The sequence below is a fragment of the Lucilia cuprina genome, chromosome 5 (genome assembly GCF_022045245.1).
Source record: "Lucilia cuprina isolate Lc7/37 chromosome 5, ASM2204524v1, whole genome shotgun sequence".
Lineage (NCBI taxonomy): Eukaryota > Metazoa > Arthropoda > Insecta > Diptera > Calliphoridae > Lucilia > Lucilia cuprina.
Genome location: NC_060953.1, coordinates 10852550 through 10861247, shown reverse-complemented (window position 1 = coordinate 10861247; position 8698 = coordinate 10852550). Strand labels below are relative to the sequence as shown.

General features: G+C 32.8%; 1 protein-coding gene across 9 annotated transcripts in view; it reads left to right on the top strand.

Annotated features, from left to right (window-relative positions):
- The window catches only part of LOC111683631 (A-kinase anchor protein 9), a 49432-nt gene that overhangs the window by 5160 nt on the left and 35574 nt on the right, over positions 1–8698 (top strand). For 5 of the 9 annotated variants that reach the window (XM_046952713.1, XM_046952714.1, XM_046952715.1 and 2 more), the window contains 5 exons: positions 1751–4462; positions 4527–5215; positions 5278–5524; positions 5608–5748; positions 7675–7995. In XM_046952713.1, coding sequence (XP_046808669.1) covers positions 1751–4462; positions 4527–5215; positions 5278–5524; positions 5608–5748; positions 7675–7995 — 4110 coding nt within the window. The remainder of the gene's footprint in view (positions 1–1750; positions 4463–4526; positions 5216–5277; positions 5525–5607; positions 5749–7674; positions 7996–8698) is intronic. The other 4 variants (XM_046952718.1, XM_046952717.1, XM_046952721.1 and 1 more) reach the window with 1 other exon arrangement.

The following is an 8698-nucleotide window of genomic DNA, read 5'->3' as shown; positions in this document are numbered from 1 at the left end:
TCTAGTTCAGTTCTAGTTCAGTTCTAGTTCAGTTCTAGTTCAGTTCTAGTTCAGTTCTAGTTCAGTTCTAGTTCAGTTCTAGTTCAGTTCTAGTTCAGTTTTACTTCAATTCCTGTTCTGTTCTAATTCTGTTCTGGCTTTTAGGCTTTTCCATAATGAAACAAATTTTTGTTGAGTTTTGGTCTTTTTTTCCATAATAAAAACTCCATTAAGTAATTTGATGTTTCAAGTAGTCAGACTCCCATACATACGTTTTTCCCAGAAAAATTTAAATAATTTTTGAACAATTTGCTTTAAGAGTTATTTAATAATAATATTAAGTAAGACAAATGATTTCATTATTACATTTATAATTTGTCTTGCATGTTGTGTGTGAGGTTTTATCACAAAATCTTTTACATATAAATTTCAAAAAATTCCCTCTCTCCTTCATCTTCTCCAATAATGGGATAGAATAATTTCCAATTGATTTGACCTGCATTTCATCACAGAGTCATACGGTAGAATTCTAAGCAGCAGAACAGAACACACAGAAAAAAAACCTAAAAACAATTTTCAATTTCTATTTTTTGGTTTAATTATACTCAAGACTCGACAAACGAAATAAAGACAACAAAAATCTGATCTTCCATTTAAACAAAACAAAATGTGTAGATGTTTCTTTTTATATGATGGATTGCATATGGCCAATATTTTGTAATAGTGGGCCACACAGCAATGTGGCACCGGCAAAATATTAAAATATTAATATAAAAACGCCCGCTCTTACTCATAGGAAATGTCTCATATAGAGGTGTTTTTCAAATGGGAATTTTAGCTTTGAAATTATGTTCATATTTTTCTAGTACTTGGACTTATATAGTTGTTGTAAATAAGATTTTTTGTTTTTTTAGGTTTTTAAAACATTTGGAAACTTTTTTAATGTGTAATTAAATCACAAAGAAATGTTGAGTGATTTATGACTAAATGATCTTTATTTTGAGTTGGCAAGAAAAGGGATGTTGGGCGATCATAAAGTTTTAGATGTCAACACGAATTTCATTTTAGTTACAAGGCTTGTTTGTGGATTTATTTTTGGACTAGAAGAATTTTTACACTTTTTTTAGGGTTGATGCTAAAAGCGTCAAAGTAAAATTGATGTTTTCAATTAAATAAGATGTAAATTACTTTGTTAAAGGAAGTAATTAATTTTAAATATAAGATATAAGAAATTTAGTTATCAAATTAATTTAAAATATAACAAAATATTTTTTGTTTTTAATTATCTAGGTAAGATATATTTACAGAACTAGAACAGAACTAGAACAGAACTAGAACAGAACTAGAACAGAACTAGAACAGAACTAGAACAGAACTAGAACAGAACTAGAACAGAACTAGAACAGAACTAGAACAGAACTAGAACAGAACTAGAACAGAACTAGAACAGAACTAGAACAGAACTAGAACATAACTAGAACAGAACTAGAACGTAATTAGAACAGAACTATAAAAGAATTGTGCATAATTAGCAACACAAATGTCTCTTTTAAGAAGAAAAACATATAAATAATGTCGAACTCTTAAGAAAATGTTTTATGTTAATGTTTATTAATGTCAACAAATACATTGTAATCCAGTCAAGCCAACTACCCCATCAAATACATATTCTAATACTTCAAAATCTATTATAAAAATAATAAATATCACAACAAATTTTTATTAGTTTTAATACAAAACATGCTAAATTATTCCCTTTTTATTTTTATAGATAACAACATTGTTGCGCCCACGTGCAACATATAAAACAACAACACAACAGAAACAACAACAACAACAACAGCCACCATTAATAGCAACAATAATAACAGCGGGCGCCAATCAACAAACCCCCAACTCAGATACAAATGAAATAGAAGAACATCTGTTGGTGGTGAATAGTGTTGCTGAAACATCTTCTCTAAATAATATAGAATTTATACCAACATTAGAATTTGTTGATACAACAACAACTTGTGTTAAATACGATAATTTGCAACAATGTTTAGAAACATGTTTACAAGTTGTTGAGGAAATACCAACGCAGCAACAGCATGCTTCAACAAGCACAACTGCAGCAACATATTCTGCTCAAACATTTACAGTTGAAAGAACTACAAGCGATCAAGAGCAACAACAAGCAGAGCTATCACTATCTTCTTCTTTAATAGATACCAGTGATTTGTTACAGCAGGAGGTCCAACAATTTAGTCTTACAGACACTGCTTCTTTTATAACGTACTTTGATGAACCAACATCCTCCATATCACTCGGCATAATGGAGACAACTACTACACACTCAAATAAATCATTAAGCGAACAAAGATCAACAACAGATCATATGCCGGCCTCCACAACGCCAACAACTACAACGAAAAATACAACATCTGCAGCCACAACAGCAACCAGTCAAAGTAATGTGCCACAAAGTTTAGCAAATCCTAGTTTAAGTGAAACCGCCGATGAGGAAGAAGAGATCGAGGAAGAGATCGAAGAGGCTTTAGAGATGAGTGAGGAGCAAGATTATAGTAATTCCCTACCGGGTCCTAGTAAGAAACCACAAATGCAACAATTATTTGGCATAGAATTGTCGGAAAGTTCCAGTGCGGAATTGAGAGTTCTAAAGGAACAAATGAGTAAAAGTAAAAGTTTAAAGAGTGAAACAGAAAGTGATCAGTTTAAAATCGATGATGATCAATTGTCGGGCGGTAAATTGGCTCAACATTTTGTAATAGATGATGAAGAGGATAGTGATTTTTCTGGTGATATAGAATTGCCCTCGGGAAAACGATTAGTGCATTCGAAACATGAGTCCTCTGAATTGGAACATGAGTTAGGCCAGGAGGAAGAAGAACAAGAACAAAGTTTAGCTAATCAATCTACTGCCGATGATGTCTCCGAATTGGAGGAAGAGGCTAAGATCGAAAGTGAAGTAGAACATAGAACAACAGAAACCACAGATCAGGATTTGCCACCAAGTGCAACCAAAGAAACTTTAAAGACTTCGCTAACACAGGAAAGTTATAACACAAATGAAACTTCAAAAGCAGGAGCTTTGGCTAAGACAGATAATTCCAAAGAGTTGTCCACTTCCAAAGTATTGTCCAATTCCAAAGAATTAAACAATTCCAAGGAAACTTCTCCAAACAAAGACGAAACTAAAGCTGAAAAAGCCAAGAGTCCAGACGAGGAAAAACTTCACACTTTGAAAACTTTAAGACCGGAATTTTTTGAAAATCCCAATATAAAACCTTTATCGGGAGCTTCATCTTTGCACAGTGAAAAAGATCATTCCATTGAAGAGATAATGGCTTCGAATCAGTCATTGGAAATGACTTTCGATGAAAGAGATTTAAGTTCTCTAAATCCCAGTTTTGATATCAACAACGAAACCTTGGTTAATGAACTATTAGCCGATACACCAGATCGTATGACAACAAAAACAACAACAACTTCTAAGAAAGAAGTAGAAAACGTATTAAAAGAATCTAAAGAATGTTTGGTTGAGTCTTTCTTAAGCTCTACCAAGGTGCCAGAAAGTCAACCGGATACACAGCAGATAGAAGAAGATAATCCGGAACATATACTCAAAGAAAAGGCCATCATTGCCTTGGACACTATGCCAAAATTAAAGGAAAATATCACAGTCTCCATAATACCCAATGAGCAGGTGGTGGAAGAGTTATTTGAAAAGACTTTACAGTCAGAAATGATTACCGATTTAGATGATAGTTTGCCGGATTTGGAGGAAAAGCCCTCTACTTCCAAACAAGCTGAAAAGGATTTAAAGAATAATTTCAGCAAATCTTTACCCTTAAAAGAACATCAAGCCAAAATTGAGCAGCTACAAGAACCTTGGTCTACTTTACAAATCAATACTAAAGAGGAGGATGATGAAGAGACATCGTTACAGTTAATGAAACTAAGAATAATGGCCATGAAAATACAACCCAAGGAAAACGCAATGCAATTGTCACCCACAGGAGAAGCTTCTGGCCCCATAGACAATAGTCAAACTAAAGCTATGGAAAGGGTATCTTTGGTAGACTTTGCCAAAGATGTTTTAGAGGATATAACCGAAGAAAGTGAACGTAACTCCTTGTCTACGCAGGATGAACAAAATTCTTTAACGCACGAAAAGTCAGGCACTTTGACATCGAAAAGTGAAAGCAAAACTTTAAATAATAAAAATGATAATAGCAATTCCACTGTCAGTTTAAATATGATACAAATGTTGGAACAAAAAGTGGGAGAACTGCAGCAAATGTTGGCCACAAAAGATGCCTGTCTGGCTTCTTTAAATCTACAGCTGGAGCATAGTAATCGAAGAGATTCACAAACTAATAACAATTCCTCAGAGTTATTAGGCTCCGGTAGAGATTCCAGTTCTTTGGTAACCAATTCTACAGAGTATCGAACATTTCAGGAAGATTTTGGGCAACCGGTAGGTTTTCTTTAAAGAAATATTATGATTTTTCTAAAATCTATTCACTTTTATTGTTTTACAGACCATGGACATTTATATGGAGTTATCCAAACGTGATGAGTTAATAGCTAAACTCAATGATTCCCTACAGCAGTCACTCTCTATACGAGAACATTTACAAACTGAAACGGAGAAACTTAATCATGAAATCAATTTACTGCGCAAACAACTCTCAGAAGCCATGGAATCTTGTAAAAAATCCTATTGGCCAAGAGATCAAGAAAGTAATTATGGACAAAGAATTTCGGAAATTTCCATGGATTTAGTAAGTGAATCAGATGATGATTTAGATCGTCTTTATCTCACCGACAATGATGAGAAAATGTCACGTAATTCCCGAGAAAGACAACTATCCATGCCTCGGCAGTATGATTATGCCACTAGTGATGTGGAAATGCCTTGTGATTCGACAGCTTTTAGTAAACAAATCGAACAATTCCAAAAGTATTTAACACCCAGTGAAGTGCGTCTCTTTTTTATGGTACAAAAGAAATTCGATGATTATTTGTGTCAAGAATTGGAAAAATCTAAAATGAAATATGATCAGGAATTAAAAATCATAATGGATCAATGGGATACAGAGAAACAGGAAAAGGATCTTGAAATTCAAAAGTTATTACAGCATAAACAAGAAAGAGAAGCTAAACATAACCAAGAAATGGAAGACTTAAGGAAATATTTTGAAACCAAATGTGCCGAACTGGAAAAACAGTAAGTTTTGGATTATTCCAAAACATTTAATTCAATTTTAACTTAAATTAACTCTTTAACAGATATTCCGATGATGTTTTCTCTCAAAAATCACAACGACATGGCATGAGTTCATCCTCCGCCTCAGATTGTTCAGATCAAGAGCAATTGCCGGATGATTTTAAAATTGTTATACCCGGCAAATCCAAAGAATCCTCGCCGCGCAAACGTTCAAAAGCTGAACTGCTGCTAAGTCCTTCACATCGTCAAATGACTCCGGGAAGTGATAACTATAATGATGATGTTTTAAACACGAATCAGGGAACTCAAGTAAGTTTTCGCCAAAATTTTTAAACGATTTACAATCTAATTTCTCTTTTCTTTTTTAATATCACTTTTATTAATCGCCTTAGTTGGCCTTGGAAATAACCGAATTAAAGACATTTTATCAAAATAAAATTCATGAAATTCAACGTTCCCAAGAGGAGAATATTAAGAAATTAAGTGATCGTCTCAAGTATTATGAATCTCGTTATCCCGAAGATGAGTTTATGGTGAGTTTTAGTTGCTATAAAATATCTCAATTTTACATTTTTCCCATTACTGTTAAATGGCATGCTTTTGTATTAAGGCTGATGCTTTTTAATCAACAAAATTATAACTAATTTCATTTATTTTTCTTTATTAAAACTCCACCAAAACAAATAAATCATGCTTTTTTCCAAATGGGTGAAGGTAGAAATCTATTATTTCATATTTATTTCACACATTATCCATTTATTTGCATTAAAAGCATTTGGTTTTTGTAAGTTATCACGATTGCTTTAACAACGAAAAACAATAAAAATTTTCAAGAAAAATTCGAAATCTCTGAAAGATATGTTCTTTCAGTTCTAGTCCAGTTCTAGTTCAGTTCTAGTTCAGTTCTAGTTCAGTTCTAGTTCTAGTTCAGTTCTAGTTCAGTTCTAGTTCAGTTCTAGTTCAGTTCTAGTTCAGTTCTAGTTCAGTTCTAGTTCAGTTCTAGTTCAGTTCTAGTTCAGTTCTAGTTCAGTTCTAGTTCAGTTCTAGTTCAGTTCTAGTTCAGTTCTAGTTCAGTTCTAGTTCAGTTCTAGTTCAGTTCTAGTTCAGTTCTAGTTCAGTGGTAGTTCAGTTCTAGTTCAGTTCTAGTTCAGTTCTATTTCAGTTTTAGTTCAGTTCTAGCTCAGTTCTACTTCAGTTCTAGTTCAGTTCTAGTTCAGTTCTAGTTCAGTTTTAGTTCAGTTCTTGTTCAGTTCTAGTACAGTTCTAGTTCAGTTCTAGTTCAGTTCTAGTTCAGTTCTAGTTCAGTTCTAGCTCAGTTCTAGTTCGGTTCTAGTTCAGCTCTAGTTACTTTCTAGTTTAATTCTAGTTCAGCTCTAGTTCAGTTCTAGTTCTATTCTCGTTCAGTTCTAGTTTAGTTCTATTTCCTTTCCAGTTTAGTTCTAGTTCGGTTCTACTTTAGTTCTAGTTCAATTCTTCTTTAGCTTTTGAAGGACAGATGTAGTATTCGAAAACAACTTTAGTTCCAGTACAGATTAACATCCTCAAGTTCGGTTTTAAAATAAGTAGATTAGCTCTTTCTCATATTGTCGCTTTTCCTTGATCTTCTCTCTGAGATCAGTACCTCACAGTTCAACTCTGACTTGCAAAAACCTAACTTATGCAAAACTGTTTTCTGTTGCTAAGCTGTCAATCAGCTTAATATTTCCAAATATTATCATGCTGAACCATATGCATTGTAAAGTGCAAAACAAAATTTATCAGCAAATAGTACGCAATTTACTGCTTTCCGAAAAATCATTGAAAGAAAATATATTTTAATGATTAAGAATGACGCAATACATTGCAAAATTTGCATTGCTGGACTTTAGATCAATATATTTATAGATCTGGAAAGAACTATAGTCTATAGACTACACTATAGGCTAGACTTTAAACTACACCGTAGGCTAGACCATAGTCTGACTGTAGACTAGTTCATAGTCTTGACTATAGGCTATTGTATAGTTTTGACTATAGACGAGATAATAGTTCTGACTATAGACTAGAGTATAGTACTGTCTTTAAACTTGACTTGACTATAATCCAAATTATAGACTTGACTACAGACTAGACTATAATTCAGCCAAAAGAATATACCAAAATTGTGGACCAGATGAATGGAAGTATAAAAAAGTTTGAAAAAAAATTTACGATTTCTTTATAAAGGATTTCTCCAGCCCTCACCATTTGGTAAAAAAAACATGATTTGTTGTTTATATACAAAACACAAACACTACTTTTTTAAATGTTGTAATCTAACTCGCATGTATTGCATTTTGTATTTTCTTTTTATATAAAAAAACCCAAAAAACAAAATCTTAAAATCAATTTTATATGGATACACAAAACTGTGCTAACCCCCACCTTCAAAACAAAAACCAAAAACAAATTAAAAAAAAAACATAATTAAACCAAAACAGTCATCAACTACTAAAAATTCCACCCTGAATTCGACCCATGAGACAACAGCAACAATCAATACGGAAGATTTAACACAAATAACTGTACGTAGTCTAAATCAAACTCCCCAACAACAAAGCCTGCCAAATGAAGGGGCCTCAGCAACACCGTTTCTTAACAACAATAACAATTCATTGATCATAATCGATCAGGATGAATTGAATGGTAGTAATGAGGCCCAGGTGATACAAAAGATCATTGATGAATATGAAAGACGTTTGCAAGAACAATTGGCATTGGCTAGAGAAGATATTGTACATGAATTGGAACAGCAGATACAGGTAAGTCCGCTTCATGATCACTTTATATGAAATTTACTTTTTCTCGTTTATTTTTTATGTTTTCGCTTTCATTTAATGTTTGTAATTAAGTTTATTTTCTGTTTCATTAAATGCATGATGATTCATTAATTTGTTTTTAATTTTTATTTGTATCTTTTTCTATTCATTAAAAAAAAAAACATTTCCAAATTTGCTTTAACATCATTTTCCTAAGTACCATATTTATTTTCTTGCACAAACTTTGTGCGTTAGTTTAATTTTTTTTTTTTTTTGACAATTTGAAAATTTGCCAACGGTGACGTGTTGTGTGCTTTTTTTAAACTCACCCATGTGGTCAGTTTTGACAGGATTTTTAAGTTTTATTTTAATTTTAAAACATAAAACGTGATACATTTGACTACATACAGTTCTAGTTCATTCTAGTTCAGTTCTAGTTCAGTTCTAGTTCAGTTCTAGTTCAGTTCTATTTCAGTTCTAGTTCAGTTCTAGTTCAGATCTAGTTCAGATCTAGTTCAGTTCTGGTTCAGTTATAGTTCAGTTCTAGTTCAGTTCTAGTTCAGTTCAGTTCTAGTTCAGTTCAGTTCTAGTTCAGTTGTAGTTCAGTTCTAGTTCAGTTCTATTTCAGTTCTATTTCAGTTCTAGTTCAGTTCTAGTTCAGTTCTAGTTCAGTTCTAGTTCAGTTCTAGTTCAGTTCTAGTTCAGT